Genomic DNA, 17,691 nt, shown 5'->3' on the forward strand with positions numbered 1-17,691 from the left:
GAGGAGAGTGTGATGAACGCGGGGGGAAGCAGCCTCCCTTGTTTGATCTGATGTTGCGTTTTTGTAGGTGCTGATGAGGGATTTAAGAGCCGCGCCCTGAGCTGTGGGCCTCGGAGGTGTGGCAGGCATGGTGGGCAGTGGGCCCTGCAGTACAGTGACCCCTTCTCTGAGCACCTGCTGAGGAAGCTGTGTGCCTGTCTCCCTGTCTGATGTGATGGAATTCAAATAGGGCTGAACTGACCCAAAAAGGCAGAGCTGAGATGCAAGGCCCAGCAGCCATCCTTTTCCCCAGGGACCCTCTGTGCAGGGCACTTGGGGGTAGGTGTCACCCCCTGAGCCCCTAAACGGGGCTCGGTGGCCTGGGGTGTAGGGCCCCATGACATTGGGTCTTCCCCTGGAGAGAGTGTGAAGCTGTGTGTTTTTCGGGCCCTTTGTGGGTGGCCTTCTGTAGTGTCCAGCTGCATCTGTGTCCCCACCTTGTGCCTCACGGCATTTCCAGAAGCTTCTGGGTGTGTTCGCGCTGCTGATGCTGCTCTTGGCCTGTCCGTGTGGCGGCCCGAGCGAGCCCTGCCCCGGCTCTCTCCCGCTCCGGCACCGCCAGCCACTGCAGACTGTGTCTCAGTCTTGTCCCAGAGGCCCCCCGGCCAAGCAGGGGGTCAGCTTCCACCGGCCAGACCCCCGTCTCCTGCAGCTCCCACACCCTGTGCAGGGCTTTTGAGCCCCTGGGGCTGTCCTCACGTGCTCAGCCTGGACACTTCCATGTCTGGAGTCGTGTGCTCTCCCGGGACCCGGAGGCCTCTCCCCACAGCTGATCCGATGTCAAGAGTGGCCATAGGCCACTGCACTATTGGGAGGTCCCTCTTCTGCATCGGAGCCTGTCCCTTTGGAAGCTGTGTGTGTGGACCTCAGGGTGGATCCAGGCCTCGCTCTCCTTTGCTTTCCAAAGCAGGGTGGGAAGGGGAGTGAGAGGGACCAAGGGATGGGCCTCTGATGCAGGTGAGGCCGGCTGGTCGAGGGCCAGTGGGGTTGAGGTCAGGCTAGGGCCCTGGGGAGGAAGAGAGGCAGGGTCTGGATGAGGAAACCGCGTCCTCAAAAAAGCGATGGAGTCTCCAGGGCAGCAAGGCTCCTCTGGAAAAGCCTAGATGTTGATTCCATTCTCTGGGGGGGGGGGGGGGGGAGAAAACATCTGACCCCATAGAGAAGGAAGAAATCAGAAGACAAGACCAGGGGGGAAATGCAGTGTTGTCTGTTTGTCTCTGTGAGATCAGGGGACCCCTGTTGGTCCTGGGGGATGGGTTTCTACAGCCCATCTTGAGGTCCCTCTCAGGCCCGTGTTGGGCAGTGGGGTGGGGAGTGAGGCCGGGCCATCCTGTGTTTCCTGCCTGTGACCTCTGCTTAGTGCAGCTGGGGCACACGGGTGGGGGGGGGGCAACGGGGGAGGGTTGCCATGGTGGCCTGGGTGTTCTGGAGGTGATGCCGGCCCCTTCCCAGTGCTCGGGGAGCAAGTCACCTGTGTAATGACAGGCCAGGCCTGGGCACAACCCGCCGGGGCTTGGGGGCCAGGCAGGATCTGCAGGACCAGACCGCATGCTGGTGCACATGAGGAGGGTCTGCAGCCCCTCACGCAGGGCAGCTCGTCAGCACCACCCTCAGGGGAGTGATTGAGGACTGGCGGGGAGGGCCCCGCTGCATCACACGGGCCTGTCTCTCCTGCCCAGGAGCGGCTGCTTATGAGCCTTCTGCCCCGGAATGTTGCCATGGAGATGAAGGAGGACTTCCTGAAGCCCCCCGAGAGGATTTTCCACAAGATTTACATCCAGCGGCATGACAATGTGAGGTAGGGCTGACGCTGGCCTGGCGGAGGTGGGCCTTGGGGAGCTCAAGTGAGGGTGATGGAAATGGCAGGCGATGGTGGGGGTGGGGGTGATGGAGGAGGGGGGAGGCCACAGGCAGACGGGGGTGGGGGGCCCCCGTTTGAGGGGAGGAGGGGCCAGGTGTGGGTCGGGAGGCGCAGGTGAGCACCTGCCGGCTGGGAAGCAGGTCCCATGGAAGGTGGGGCTGGAGAATTCTTGGGTGATGGGCGTCGCGGCTGCTCTGTCCCACTATTTCTCACCTCCTGTTTCCTGCGTGGGCTAGACAGAGGGTTGGCACTCTGCCCCTGACCTGGCTTGGGTGGCGGAATATGGGCTGGGACTTGGCATGGTGGGCAAGTCTTCCGCTTGGTGCCAGGGCCTGGGGTAGGCGTCCTCTTCCTCACTCGGTTCCTCTCATGGCAGCCCCAGGAGGTAGGGAGTGTTCCCATTTTGCAGGTGAGGAAACAGTCCTCGGGTGAACCAGCTCGCCCCAGACACACTCTGAGGTTTGTGTGCTTGTTTTTAAAGATGCAGCTAAAAATAACTTGGTTCCACTCAATCGTGCCTTCTCTTTAAGAGTGCTTACGCTAGCTGAGTGTTGCACTTTCCATAAGTGTCAGGCAGGCGGTGGTGGACGACCCTGGGCCCCCGCAGACACCGCAGGATCAAAACCTCCTTCTTTTTGTGTTGAGTGCTGTGGACTGAGTCCCCACAAGCTGGTGCTTGTCCGTCGGGAATGAGCTAAGTAAGGCCTGCGGCTGCCGGCCCCTCCCCATCAGGGTCCGAGCCACCCGTGGCTCAGACAGTGGCCAGCCGCTGTCTGCTGAGCATGCTCACCCCGCTGCTGTGCTTCTCGGGAAGGACCGGTGTTGTCCTCCTGTGGAGGACGTTGAGCCCAGTGAGGTTAAGGCCCCAGGGTGTGGGGCCAGCATCCCAGTCCTGGCAGCGCAGGCACTGTCGCTTTAGATGAGGAAACTGAGGTTGAAAGTGAAGCCCGTGAGTGGTGGGGCTGGGGCCGGGCCTGGGACTGGCTGCTTCTGACATCCACCTAGACTTCTCATTCACCCACCGACTCTCCTTCGTGAGTAAGGACGTGGCGCAATGACTCAGCGCCCTGCTGAGACCAGACCACCAGAACAATCCAGGGAGTGCCTGGGGGGAGGGGTGTAGAGCATCTGCACCCACAGTAGGGAAGGCATCAGATGTCAGGGACCTCCTGGGGCAGCAGCTGGGGGTGAGCCTGGTGCACGATGCCCTGGGACAACAGACACATATGTGGAAAGTCACCGTTTCCCTGTGAGGCAGAAAAATCTCCACCCACATCCCCTGGTAGGTGCCTCATTCCCAGCAGGTGCAGGTCTGACAGCTCTGAGGTACGAGGGGAAGCCAGGGTGAGAGATGGCTTCCTCCAGTCCAGATGTGAACATCTCACTGTTCTCCTCACCGTCCTTGTTAGAGTCCCTCACTGGTCCCCATCACTCCAGGATTAAAGTCCCAAGTCGGTACACCATTCGCAGCTGATAGGCTGATGCCACCAGGAACAGTGGGGTAAGGACATCTGAAAATTCTCTCCTCCATAGAAGCAATGACAATACTGACAAAAACTGTCAGAGTCAACATTGTCAGGACACTGGAAACGAGCCCAAGCCTTGCAGGAATCCAGGAATGTTTACTTAAGAAAAATGCCTAGATCTTGGTAAAAACAGCAAGCTTTGTAGAGTTCTGACTTACACAGTTCCACCGTTTTTAGCTCCATGATAGCTTTGAAAATCAGTAGCTGCAATCACAGGGAAAACCTGTCCACTGACAGCCACCTGAGGGGACAGAATGGGGTTGGGGCTTTGAAAAATCCTCAGAGAACTGTGTCATTATTTGACTGTCTGGGAATTCCCTGGAAAACCTTGCTCAAGACTTGTCTTTATTTGACCTGACTCAACACTCAGTGTGAACAGTTTTTGCCCTGGGACATTTGTTAAAAACAATCAGTGACAATTGTTTAACATCATAGCTGTCAGAGACAGTGAAAGCAGCTGAGGCAAGCAGCAGAGCACTAAAAACTTAAAACTGGGGAACGAGATGTCTGTCAGGTGCTTTGAAAGGCTCTGGGGATGTTTCTGGGAATCAGAAGACCGTGCACAAGGGTAAAGCTGTGTGCGTGCTCAGGAAAGACCATGAGGACCCCGGGCTGTCCTTGAGGTCTTGAGGCTGACCTTGAGGCTGTGTGCAAGCAGGAAGAGCAGACTAAGAGTTGGAATCTGCCTGGCTGAGTGCCCATCATCAAAGACTGAAAGACTTACTGGCTGTAGGCATGTGAGGAAATTTCTGTCCAGTCATTAGCTGACCACTAGGCTAACCAACCAGAGATTTTAATGGCCCCACATGAGAAAGAAAACACACTTTACAGGATTTGTCAGAAAAGTCACTGAACAAATAACAACATAAATAGCAACAAGAACAACCCCAATCCTGAGGTGGGGGGGGGGGTTCTGATTTTCAGAGTTGCCACATTGTATTATCCAGTTTTCCATAAAAATATATGCAACATGCAAGAAAACACAAATGTTTGACTCACACAGGAATGAAAAAAGCAGTCAATAGAAGCTGTCCCAGAGGAAGCCCACACATTGGACTTCTAGACAAAACTAAATCACATATATTTTTAAAAGATTTTATTTATTTATTTGAGAGAGAGATTGGGGTAGGCAGAAGGAGAGGGAGAAGCAGACTCCCCACTGAGCAGGGAGCCTGACGTGGGGCTCCATCCCAGGACCCCAAGATCATGACCCAAGCCGAAGGCAGACTCTAAACCTACTAAGCCACCCAGGCACCCCTAAAGCACCCATTTTAAATATGTTCAAAGAACAAACCATGTCTAAATAAAGGGGAACATGAGAAAGACTTCCAGAAATTCCAACTTTGAAATATACATTAAAATGAAAAGGTCACTAGGGGAGCTCCACCTTGAGCAGATTTGAGCAGGTTGAAGAAAGAATTGGTGAACTTGAAGACAGACAGTTGAGGTCATGGAACCTGATGAACAGAATGAGAAAAGGGTGACAGAGAGAGAACAGAGGCTCAGAGACTCCAGGGACACCAGCCAGCCCAGCAACACACCCATAATGAGTCCCAGAGGAGAGGAAAGGGGCAGAAAGAATATTTGAAAAGAAATATGGCTCAAAATGTCTCAAATTCGATGAAAAACGCTCACTTACACATCGAAGAAGCTCAGTTAGGACACACACAAAGAGAGCCACCCCCAGACACATCGTAATCGAACTTTAAAAGCCAGATACTAGGAGAGAAGTGGGAGAAAAGTGATGTGTCACATGCAGGTGACTGCCAACAAGACCAACGTGTGATTTTTCATAGGGAGTGGTGGAGGTGGGGGCTGGGGGTGGCACGTTCCAGGGCTGAACTAAACAGTCAGGAATTCTGTATGCAGCAGAAATCACAGTGACGGCACCAATGTGCTGCGTGAGGCTTCATGGCTGTAGAGTGTCCAGGAAGGAGGCTGTGCTGGGGGGTGGGCACCCTTGTTTAGACTTGCCCAGCTCTGTAGCAAACAGATGCCCACACATCAGGCTTCCATCCCACCAGGTGAGGCCCTGTCCTGATGCAGACCCAGTTGGCCCCTCCGTGAGGCTCGGGGATCCACAGCGGGGCTCCAGCAACACCCGGGCTCTGTCGCCTTGTTAGCCGGCAGGAGGGGAAAGGGGCGAGGAGGCCAACTCACTTCCTCCAGGCACATCCCTTGTGCTCACTGGCCACTGGTCACAGGCCGTCTTGGGCTGGGGCAGGTCTGGTGGCCGTGGAGCTGTGCCCTGCCCGTGTCCTGGGGGGTCAGCCGGAGCTCCGCCTGGCCCCAGCGTTCACTCCCCCCGTGGCCGTGAGGGCGTCCCCCACTTCCCTTCCAGCCCACCCCGAGGAATAAACAGGTTTATTTTGGGGTGTTCGTAAAGGCAGCCCTCGGCACGGCTCTGGGGGCTGCGGTCCGCCTGGGAGGCTGGGCCCCGCGTGCTCGCGGAGGAGGCAGCCTGGTGCCTTTTTCTTGCAGCATCCTCTTTGCGGACATCGTGGGCTTCACGGGCTTGGCGTCACAGTGCACCGCGCAGGAGCTGGTGAAGCTCCTCAACGAGCTCTTCGGCAAGTTTGATGAACTGGCCACGGTAAGCGCAGCCCCCCGTTGTGCACGGGGCACTGGAGCTGCCTCTGGGGCAACAGCGTGCTGGGTGGGCTCCCGTGGTGCGGGTGTGACCTGGCGGACCGCCCGGCGCTTTCGCCCCGCCCAGATGTCAATCACCCGCAGTTCCTTGGCGCGAAGGAAAGCGCTCTCCCTAGCGCAGCCCGAGCGCCTCCAGCTGGCTGGGTCGTGAGGCCCTGCGCGGGCAGCTCTGCCTTGAGGGTCACGGCTGGGGCCAGGTGGTGACGTTTGAGGATGACAAAGCTCCTTGCCTGGGCAGGAGAGCGCTGGCATTTTAAGACCTTCCCGGGGCAGGTCACATTCAGCCCTGCGGAGGTCAAGCCCAGGCCGGGCTAACAGCCTGGGCTTTCGGAGGCAACTGACCGCCTGGTGTCCTTGGACCTTGACACCTGCCTTCCCTGCCCTGCAAGGACTTGGGCGGGGACACAGGGACGTAGAGCCACGCCCACCTGCCCGGCCAGCCTCCCTCCAGGTGGACGGAGAGGGACCCTGAGCAGGTGGCTGTGGGGGAGGGGTAAACTCTGCTCAGAGTCAGAACTTTTCTCAGGGAAGGTCACAGTTAAAGGGCTTGGTAGAAAGAGCGGACAGACATCCCCTTGGTGCGGGAGGGGGAGGAGAGGTCCCCTGCCCGTGTGGCTCACACAGCGGAGTCGTGAGGATGTCCCTGTGTGTGCAGGGTGGGGTGAGGGTGCCACGCGGGCTGCAGACTCGGGCTGGCCCCTGGGCAGGACACAGAATTCCAGGCCCCAGCATCTGCCCGTGACCTGCAGGCGGAGTGGGTGGTGGTCACGCTGGCTGCAGTTTTTGACCGGGTGCAGGCAGGAGAACACTCGGCCTCGGGGGTGGGCAGCATGTGGGACCTGGGCGCCGCCCCCCGTCCCCCGCCCTCCACCCTGCAGTTTCCCTGAGGGGTGGCAGGGATCCTGAGACGTCCAGTTGTAAGGTCCCGCTTGCTCCAAATCGGTCGGCGCTAGAACCCTTTCTCCTGTGGCACCCCGTTGATGTCCTGGGCCTGCGCTCTGCGGGACCCCATGTGGGGGAGGCTGCTGCTTCTCTCCCCAGGATGAAAGTAGGAAGCGGCTGTCCACCGGGGGCGGGCGCTGCTTCTGGCCCTCACGTCCGCTGGGTGCCCTGGCAACCTGTGCTCGGGGTAGGGGGTCTCTGGGCTCGTGCCCTGGGGAGCCGCTGTCTCCGCCCACACGAAGGCTCTCCGGGGCCTCCTCCCTGCCCGACACCTGTGGTTTTGGGGAAGTATAAAGGAGGAGTGAGGAGTGTGAGCGTGTCCCCTGTGGCTTGTGTGGCTCGCTGGCCTGGTGGGAGCTTAGCACCTCCTGTGTGCGGTCAGAACGTGTGTTTTGTCCAGGCCCAGGGTGACTGGTGGCCCGGGGCTCTCTTGGTGCTGCTCCGAGCTTTCCTGGGCCTGCACCTTCCTCCTGCGCCTCCCGAGGAAGCTTCTGGATGAGGGTTCTGCCGGCCACTGGGGCTGTCTGAGCACACGCTGCTGATGGAAGGGTGTGCCTTCCCCCCACTGTCGGAATCGGTCTTTCCAGCGTCCAGACATCAGCATCCTGGTCCCGGTGGGGACACATTCGCTCAGTGACTCAGTGGTTAGCAGTGCCACCAGCCTGGCTGCCCCCCCTCCACCGCTGGCCCCCGGAGACCGTCCCCACCCCCACTCCCGGTCTCTTACAACGGCACCTGCCTCCTGCCCCCAGGACAATGGGAGTCTGTAGACTCACCTTGTCCTTCTTCAGGCGGTGCTGCTCATGTTCTCACTCTGCGTCTTTACGCACATCCTGGCTACTTGTTTTCTCAGTTACTGGGCGAGGGCTGTTGAGCTCTGCGATGTAATTTATAGCTCTGTCTGCCAGTTTTGCTGCCTGTGTTCTCAGGCTCTGCTATTCGATTCCTAAACATTTAGGGTTCTTAGGTCCTCCTGATGAATTAGCTCTTTGTGTGTTTTTTTTCTTTTAGAGAGAGCTTGAGTGGGGGAGGGGCAGGAGAGAGAGAGAGAATCCCAAGCAGACTCTCCACTGAGCTTGGAGCCCAACTTGGAGCTCGATCTCACGACCCTGAGATCATGACCTGAGCCGAAATCTAAAGTCGGGCCCTCAACCAACTGCGCGACCCAGGGACTCCTAATTAATTCTTTTTTCATTAAGAAATGACCCTCTTGGGGCTCCTGGGTGGCTCAGTCATTAAGCATCTGCCTTCGGCTCAGGTCATGATCCCAGGGTCCTGGGATGGAGCTCTGCATCTGGCTCCCTGTTCTGCGGGAAGCCTGCTTCTCCCTCTCCCACTCCCCCTGCTCGTGTGCTCGCTGTCTCAAATAAATAAGTAAAATCTTAAAAAGAAATGACCCTCTTTAACTGGAAATCTAGTTTTGTCCTGTGTGCTGTATTAGTGTGTCTGTTTCAGCTTTCCTTTGGTTATTGTCAGGAAACATGTCTTTTTCCGTGCCTTCCCCCCGCCCCCCGCACCGGTTTGTGTCTTTTTATGTAAAGGGCTGGGTTTGCCATTTCTACCTCGAATCCCGACAGCCCACATTCGAGGGCTGTGCTGTCGGCTCCCTGGGGTTCGTCCCATCCGTTCCTTGTTGTTTTACTTTTTCTGCCGGTTTGTGGGTTCACGGAGTGTGTTCTGTGACCCGGCCCTGGTGCCTGTGTGGGCTGAAGGGTGAGTGCTCTTGGCGCTGTGGGTGCGTGTCTGCTCTGGGGTCTACGGCACATTCCTTGACTCCGTCTGAGAAGCTCGCAGATCGCGCCACCCTCCTTGGCCTTTGTGAAATCGTGCATCTTTTACTTTTTGTCATAAACCCTGTTCTGCATTGTTACCATTTTTGTTTGCACAAACACGCCGTTCCCTTTGGAGGGTCTGTTGCTCTCGGGGCGCGTGGGATTCGCCAGCGCGTCTCCACGGGGTTTCTCTGCCGAAAGAAGGACGGGCCAGCTGGTGATGAATCCTCTCTGTCTCTGTTTCTGGGAAAGGTCTTTGTTTTGCCCTTAATTTTTGAATTTCTTTTTACTGGGTATAGAATTGTGAGTTAACAGGTGTTTGCTCTGCTGTACCGTATCTGCAGTATACAGTCCTGGAGGACCAGGACGACACTCTGGTCCTCCATCCAGAACATGTAAATGTCTTTTTTCTCTGACTGCTTTCAAGATTTTCTCTTCACTGCTGGTTTTAAGCAATTTGATTTTGATGTGCCTCCATTTGGTTTTCTTCACGGTGTTTGGGCTTCCCACATCGGTAGGTTTATGGTTTCATCATCTTGGGGAGAAAGCCCTCAAATACTCCTTATGCATCTCCCCCTTCCTTTGGGGACCCCGGTTCACCTGTGTCCAGGTCTTGACGTCCCGCAACTCAATAGAAAAGGAGGACCCTTTTCTATTTTGGGCTCCTTTTCCTTTTCTTTCATTCTGGATGGTTTCTGCTGCTGAGCTGCCCAGGTGACTGGCCTTGTCTCCTGCGAGGTGTGACCTGCTGTCTGTCCATCCACCCATCTGGCACAGTGTGGGTCTCTGAGGTTATGTTTCCATCTCTGGAAGTTCAGCGTGGATTCCCCGCCCTGTCAAAGTTGCTGCCGGACAGTTGAGAATTAGGAAGCTCTGCTCGTAGTGTGTCCATGGGGTTGAGTATTTTTAAACTGTGTTTTCCCTCCAATCTGCTCGAGCCCTGCTTCGATGAGGCACGGCACGTGTCCCGGCGTCTGGTGCGCAGGATGCGGTGAGGCCCGCGAGTGTGCTTGGAAATCACATGAGCGTGAGCCAGACACATCGTCCTCACCATGGTCCTGCCGGGCAGTCAGACCCAGAGCGTGTGTGTGTCTGCCTTGGTCTCCACAGTCACTGGCCGTTTATTTACCCCTTATCCTCGGCTGGCCAAAGATGTGCGCAGTATTTTTGACCTTTTCTCCATTTTAGGAGCCGTTTTAGGCTTCCATTTGCTCTGGTGACAGGGCCCTTCCCTGGACGCCAGTGTTCTTACCAAGGAAGCGAACCGGCCAGATGAAGCAGACGTCCCCCCAGGCGCTTCCAGGAGGCCGTGGCGAGGCTGGAGCCCAACTGTGCCGGCTGTGGAGGCCAGCCTGGCTCCCCGCCTGCTCCTCGGGGTGACAGGTCCTTAGTTGGGGTCGTGACCCCAGGAACCCTTCCAGGGACTGTTTCCGGCGCGAGCTTGTTGTAGCGTTGTAGGTTCTCAGGCCCGAAGTGGCCTTTGTCTGGCCCATGACAGGGGATACATTCAGATTTAGGACACCATAGGCTGCACACCCGGGCAAGGCGGCTGATTTGTGCCCAAGCCAGTGGGCAGTTGGCGAGGGTGGACGAGCCCAGGAGGCCTTTCCTGTCGGGTGCGCTGTGTCTGCTCATGGGCTCTCCTCGGGGACCCCACCCCGGGCTGGGCCAGTCTGCACTGTCCCCGACTCACACACAGCGGGGGCCTTGCTGACCCACCCGACCCAACACGCAGGAGCACTGGGGACAGAATGCAGGGGTTGGTTGGTACTGTGAGGGAAGACAGGACGGTGCCGAGGGTGAGACTCTGGCCACCACGGCGAATGTGAGGTTTGCGGCACGGTCTGGCTGTTTTGCTCAACCTTGAGTTGCTGGAAGATGACTATCATGACTTGTGTTAGTGAAGGTGTTAGTTATCTGTGTTAGTCTGGGTGTTCCCGTGGAAACCAGTCCGAGAGCTGGAGCTCACTGGGGCGTGTGCTCATGTCTGTCCTTCCCGTGCCCCAGCCTTCCTCCTCCTCGGGCTTTCCTTGGGCTTGATCCAGGGGCTAGGACTCGCCGGGCGGGCAGCCACGAGGACTCGGGGCACCCTCGAGTCTCATGCCTTGGTTTCCTGGCCTGTGAAACGTGAGGATACCCAATGGCCTGCCGTCCCTCCCTGCCCCGACGCCCTCGTCCTGGGAGCCGCTCCAAGCTGTCGGTGCCGTGTGTCCGGGCGCGCTCGTCCGCCGACGGCTTGTCGCTGCCGAGTGATGCTCTTTCCGTGGACGTGCTGTGCACACACAGCGGACCGATGGGGGAGCGCAGGGCTCTGCCCGGGACGTCCAGTGCAGGAGGGAGGCCGCAGCTGGGCCAAGTGTGGTCAGGGCTGTGACCAGCTCGAGGAGGAAGCAGCACGCGTGTCGTCCACGCTCAGCTGGAGAGGCTGACCCCAGCGGTCGGAGTGTGTGCGGGATGGCCTGTGGGGTGGAAGGAACCCCCCTTCCGGAACGTGTGCGCACACGTAGGTGCGTGCTGTCGGGGGACGGCTGCGGGGAGGGTCCCAGAAGGACTGTGGTTCTCGCTGACTCGTGCATCCCCAGTTTTAATTTTCGGAGCTTCCTGCATTCATCTAGGATGAGCCTGGATTTCTTTAATTACTCCTTAATCAGCAGGAAGTAAACATTGTTTCCTGAAAAACCAGTAGGTGTTTGGAATTCAGAGGAACCTGTCGTTTCTGTGCGGTAGAAACTCGCCCCACCCTGCCCGCCGGCGGCCGCCCGGTTCAGGAGCGCGGTCCCTGGGAGGCGGGAGCCGCCGTGGGAATCGGGATCTTCGGGCTCCAGGCGCTGTTTCCCCGGGTGGAGCGTGCCTTTGCTGCTGGAGGGCAGGCTGCGTGCCCACGGGCCACGAGGGGTTGCCGTGGCCCAGGGACCACCCAGGGCCGTGGGAAGGTTTGTCCCTTTCATGCCACTGAAGGTGTAGTTGCAAGCAGACAGCTCGCACCTCGTTGGCGTGTCCTTTCTGGGAGGAGGTTCCGTGCTGTCCCTGGAGTGTGGCCGTCACTGCCCGGACCACGGGGGTTGGCCTTTTCCCCAGAGTCACTCGCCCGGTGCTCCCCACTCCGCCTGCTCATACTCTGGCATCTCAGGATGCAGGGATGCGTGTATTTTTTAGAAGAATAACAACAAATTCTGAGTTTGTGTGGGTATTTCCAACTCCCCGAATAACTTCACTCCTTCGATTTTCATTCCCGTGTCTCCCCTCCCCCGAGGCTGGAAACCTGCCCACAATAATGCCGTTTACCTGTTTCGTGTGTTTAGATACCCTCAGTTCAGAAGAACGTTGTCAGCGTCAACACCCACAAGACTGCTGCATGCGGTTTGGGATTCTTCTAGCATTTCTTTGTTTGGTCCTTGGCTGACATCCCACTGCACACACGGTCACGTCACCTGGAATAACTGTGGTGGTCACGCGCCCGACGTGGTCACCCTTAGGCTTATTTCGTTCTGGTTTTGGTTTTTGGGCATTGCTGTTTTCAACTTAATTTTTTAAAAAAGATTTATTTATATATTTGAGAGAGTGGGAGAGGGGCAGAGAGAATCTCAAGCAGACCCCCATGGAGCACAGAGCCCGATGCGGGGCTTGAACTCATGGCCCTCACCAAAATCAGGAGTCAGACACTCAACCGACTGAACCACCCAGGCGCCACTCAATTTAATTTTTTTTAAGTGAGTAAACTATTTGCATGGCTCGGTTCTTTAGTGTTAGACCTGAGACCAGGTGCGTGGAGGGAGGGCGGCCTTGCCCGCACGGTCAGGCCTATGGGGCTGTCCCTCGGGCACTCTCCATCCTGGGCATCGGGAGCTGATGCGCTGCCAGGAGATGCCTTGTCGGGCCGGTCTGGGGCTGCAGAGATGGCCCCGCTGCAGGACAGACGTCTGCTCCTGGGCGGTCCCTCCTGGCGGGCGGAGGCTCCGGGATAGCAGGACCCCCCATCTTACCCAGGGGCCGGCACAGAAGGGCCAGATGAACAGAGCCGCGTGCGGATGCGTTAAGTGGAATGGAAGTCGAAGCGAATGGTGGTGTGTGCTCCCTCCCAGCGATCGCGATAGCTTACGTCATGGGTCCCTGCCCTCCGAGGCCCCCACGGCTGCCCCACAGCAGGGCTGGGGGGTCAGAGCTTGTCTGCGAGCCTGCAGACCACACCTGGCAGGCTTAGCATGAGGCCTTCCCCCCTGGGTCCTCCTGCCACCCCTCTGGGCCACCGGCCACTCTGTCCCCCAGCCTGGGGGGAGGGACAGTTTGGACGCTGTGGGTGGAGGTCTCAGGAAGAGCTGTCCAGTCGTCGTAAAGGCTTGGGCTCAGCTCCAGCGCTGGTGTTCCGGAACCACCGGGAAGATTTTAAATCAAAACGCACCAAACTCAGTGAAAACACCTCTTTTGGTCTCTCAAGCCAGCTAACGACAGCCAGGACATTCGAGATTAGAAGGACAAGATGACAGGTTAGCCGCTTACTGCCCCAGTCTGCCGTGGGCTGTGTCCCTGGCCCAGCCCTCTGGGGCCGGTGAGGAGGGGCCATGGCTTCGTGCTGGGGGACGGTCACCAAGGACACATCTGCTGCTGACAGGCTGTAATTAGGAGGCTGTGGCCCCTGGACGCTACCTGCTAAGTGGCTTTGCCCCCCTGCCCTCACTTGGAGATCGGCCGCACGGGGCAGCTATGGTCACACTCCTGCAGCTCACACGCACCCGCCTGTCCAGAGACAGGACACGCAGAGAAGGGCAAGAGGTCGCCGGGAGCACCTCGGGACACGCCAGGGGCACAGGGATGCCCTGTGGTGGTGCTGATGGGCACACATCTCCCTTGAGGTACCCAGCTCCGGGTGTGGGTGCCCTTCCCGAAATCGTCTGCAAAAATAGCGCTGTCATCTCCGTGGGCTCCTCGGGGGGTGGGTCTGGAACCCCAGACTGATTGCTGGGAGGACGTCTTGGCAGCCAGGAGAGGGGTGAGGCTGGGCAGTGGCCCCTGGTGTCATCCCTGGGTCTGGGGACAGGGGAGGTTGGGAGAGGGGCTCTCTGTCCCTGGCCTGCTCTGACTGTTGGGGACAGGTCGCCCCCAGCATGGCCTTCCCCTGGGACACCAGGAGAACCCCTTCCATAGACAGGGAGGCTGGCGTTCTAACGGTTAAGTGGCTGCCCGCCCTGCGGTCACTCGGAGGCTGAGTGGCCAGACCCGGACCTCCCTGAGGTCAGCTCGTAGTCAGCGGGGGGAGCCCGAGGGCTCTGCCTGCTGAAGGGTCCCGGGGCTGGGTGGGCGCCCGGTCCTCTGATGCGGGGTTGCGGCCCGGGCCAGTGTGGGCATGCAGGAAGCGGGAGCTGAGAGTTCTCTCTGTGAATTCTCAGGTTAACGTGTCTCGTTGGAGGAAACCCGCAGGAGGGAGGTCTTCTGTGACGGATGGAGAGCAGGATGGGACAGGAGCTGTGGGATGTGCTCTCAGAGTGGGGGCCGCGGGGCTCTGGGCGTGCAGGACATCTCGGGGCCTGGGGGGCAGGGACCCATGACGTCCTCACCTGGGATGTGCTGGCGAGTCCGGCCCCTCGCAGACACCCACGGGCCCACGCGACCCACGCAACGTGGAAACAAGCCACGCTTCTCACTGCGTGTGTTTGTTCTGGGAAACGTCATAAATTTTCATGAAATTTGCTGCTTGCGTTAACGTATAGAGGGTTTGCTATCACCTTTGAGTGTGTTAATGCGATTTGAAGAACGTCTTGAACGTCCAGGGGCAGGACCTGCTCATGGGAAGGAGTTTTGTGAGGCTGTCTGCTATTTTAGGGGCATAAAGGGGAGCTTTACGGAAGCATCTGAGAAGTAAAACTTGAGTCATGGCCATAATCACAGCCGAGACCGATGGGCTAGCGCACGAAGAGCGCTAGGAAGTCCTTCCCCAGCGGGACGGCGGGGTGGGTGCGGATGCTCTCTTACTGTCGTATAAATGCCAGAGTGGACGTTCTGGGTGTCCCTGTGGGCGGCCAGGTCGGGGTGCAGACCCTGGCTGTCCCCTTGGGGCTCGGGCCCTGGCAGGTGACTCTCTGGTGACAGCCGCCCACGTGTCCCACGGACCTCAACCTCAGGGACACTCAGGTGCGTACACCTGCCCGTCTGGAGCTGGTGTGTGCGGGGCTCTGATGTCAGGCACGGTGGTCAGGAGGGGCGCTGTGCCGGGCCCCCAGCAGAGAGAACGTCCCGGGAAAGGCGCTGGCTCTGGACTTGGGGCAGCTTCCCAACCTTGGCTGGTCTGCGGGTTTGGCCAGGTGGTCTGAGGGACGGGCGGGGCGGACCCCTGCGTGGGTACAGGCCTGAGTGCAGGCGTGGGGGCGCGTTGGTGCCCCCAGTGACCCTGATCACTGCGTGGGGCCTCTTCCCCCTCCTGAGGCTGCCCTGGCCTCGGAGGGGGTCCCTTGGGGGGGGGGTTGTGGGGCCGGGTGCCCATGGTGCCACCTGCTCCGTGGCCACCGGCTACGTGGTGGCGAAGGTGCGCCCCGGGCGCATCACTAACATGCGATCTGTCCTCTCGTCCCCCAGGAGAATCATTGTCGCCGGATCAAGATCCTTGGGGACTGCTATTACTGCGTGTCTGGCCTCACCCAGCCCAAGACCGACCACGCCCACTGCTGCGTGGAGATGGGCCTGGACATGATCGACACCATCACGTGAGTGTCCGCAGGGACGGGTCCGCCTCGCACCCCCCATGGGCCCTGCAGGCCTCAGGGGCCACGTGTCCCCAGGCTGCGGAGAGCCAGGCTGCATGGCGAGGCTCGGGTCGGGGATGCGTTAATGGCGCAGGAAGAAATCAGCTTCATGGCTTAGCCCGACAAGACATCCAGGGAGTCAGCCGGGGAGGGGGTTGGCTCAGATCCAGCCGAATTCCACTGAAAAGAATGCACGTGCTTGTCTTCACGGGCGTAGGTGTCCAGGGGCTCCCTGCCGGAGGAGCTTAGAGGGAGCAGGTGTGCCTTCCAGGGACACCGTGGGCCGGCCGCACTTCTGAGCCAGCCTCGTCGCGTCCCGTCAGAGAGCGGGATGAAGAATCAGGGACCCTCCGTCGGGGCAGGGAAGGTGTGGGCTGGGAGGTTGAGCTGGTGCCCACATCTCAGCAGCGTGGAGGGGTGGGTGCAGTCCGGCGAGACAGAGTTAGCAGGGACGGGTGTAGACGTCCACACTCGGAGCCGAGAAGTAGTGGCACCAAAGTTGTATGAGGAACACGGGAGAACAGAGAGAGAGAGAGCGAGAGAGACCCAGCCCTGGGGTCGGGGGCGGAAGAGGCCCGGGGACTCCAGCGGGGGGTCCTCTGAGTGCACAGGGGGATCCAGAGCAGGGGGACGGTTGGGGCCAGTGCATGCGGACCCCGTGTGTGGTTCTGGGGTGCTCAGGATCGGGGGGTGGTGCCGTGCCGGCCGCACATCCAGGAGGGTTGCTCACTGTGCAGACACGACGGTCCCCCGACGTGTGCGCTCAGGACGGGCTTGTGAGGGGCCGGGCGTTTGCTGCCGCTGGACGGAGGGAAGGAGTCTCCTCACGGGCAGGCGCGTGCAGGCCCCGGCCACCTGCGTTCTGACCTCTCCTGAGGCTGGAGGGATCGAGGACGTGTTCCCGGTCCGGCGAGTGGGGAAGGATCTTGTGTTGCACTTGGTGGGAGGTGTGTCCCTGTAGGAATAACAGGCGGGAAGGTTTACAGGCTCCGTGTTAAAGACAACACAAGGGTGCCAATGTGGAAGCGAAGGCCCGGGGCCCCCACCCCATGGCAGGTGCAGCTCGCAGGGCTGGGGGATCTCCCAGCGGGTCCCCAGCTGCTGGAGCATCCATTTCCCCACTCCGCAGGGAAGGGGCCACTCAGCACAGGGTGCAGGAGATTCCTCTGCTCCCAAGCTTCGGGATTCTGTGCGTTTCCAGTAGCGTGAGATCCTCGTGTGTCACAGGCCTTAGCGAATCGCGCATCGGACCGGCAAGCGTGCGGGGCGAGGTCTGGGTGTTTTGTTTTTCGGTATTGGATCAGGGGAAGTAAACGGCATGTGCTCTGCCCTCTGGGACCCAGCCTCGAGCTGGCGAGGCCGCCGTGGTTGTCCGCTGACCCCACCGTGGCCAGCCCGAGCAGGGATGGCCCAGGGCGGGGGGCCGTCTCCCACGGCTCCGCAGGCCCCCCTCCCGTCTCTGTTCTCGGCAAACGTGTCTCGGCGAGACGGCCCCTGATGCGCGGCTTACTGAGACATGAGTGTCCGGGTGACCGTGTATCTACTACCACCAGGATCCAGATGTTTGAGGCAGAACCTTCCGTAAGAGGTGAGGGTGTGCGGGCTGCAGGATTTGGTCCCTGTGACCTTTGCTCCTTCCTGGCTGCGGAGGTGGAGATGCTGTAAAATGGGCAGAAACACTGTTTGCAGCTCTTCTCGCTCGCGTCTCCCTGTGTTCCTTTCCTTTTGCAAATATCAAAAAAAAAAAAAAAATCCAAAATTTTAACCCTGTTTTGTTTGCTTCGGTGCTTCTCACTAGAGGTTGGCAAATGACTGAGAAAAGTTAAAATTGAGAGAAAAGATGTTCAATGTGTGCAAAACTCAGTAGGTGTCGAAGACACATCCACAGACTCCTGAGTCGCCTTTGCTGAAAACCCGTGACACACGGACTTCCGACGCGCACCAGGAACCTTGGACCTGACGTGAAACGCTCTGGTCCTAGGGGCCGGGTCCTCGGTGGACGCGGAGGTGGTGCTGGGCTCCCGATGGTCCAGGACAGCTTTGCATGGGGGCGAGGATCCCGTGGGACCGCTGGGCAGTCTGCTCATGGACGCCGGGGCAGGGCAGGCAGGGCCGAGGGGGACGCTGTCCTCCCGGGCGGGGGTGCTCCAGCCAGGTGACGGGACCCA

General features: G+C 59.0%; 1 protein-coding gene across 1 annotated transcript in view; it reads left to right on the forward strand.

The window, feature by feature from the left end:
* ADCY1 (adenylate cyclase 1) overlaps nt 1-17,691 on the forward strand; it is a 102,655-nt gene that overhangs the window by 15,597 nt on the left and 69,367 nt on the right. Inside the window, exons 2-4 of the mRNA XM_044920111.1 lie at nt 1,719-1,837; nt 5,908-6,019; nt 15,357-15,484. Coding sequence (XP_044776046.1) covers nt 1,719-1,837; nt 5,908-6,019; nt 15,357-15,484 — 359 coding nt within the window. The remainder of the gene's footprint in view (nt 1-1,718; nt 1,838-5,907; nt 6,020-15,356; nt 15,485-17,691) is intronic.

Source organism: Neomonachus schauinslandi, chromosome 12 (genome assembly GCF_002201575.2).
Source record: "Neomonachus schauinslandi chromosome 12, ASM220157v2, whole genome shotgun sequence".
In the NCBI taxonomy this organism is placed as follows: domain Eukaryota; kingdom Metazoa; phylum Chordata; class Mammalia; order Carnivora; family Phocidae; genus Neomonachus; species Neomonachus schauinslandi.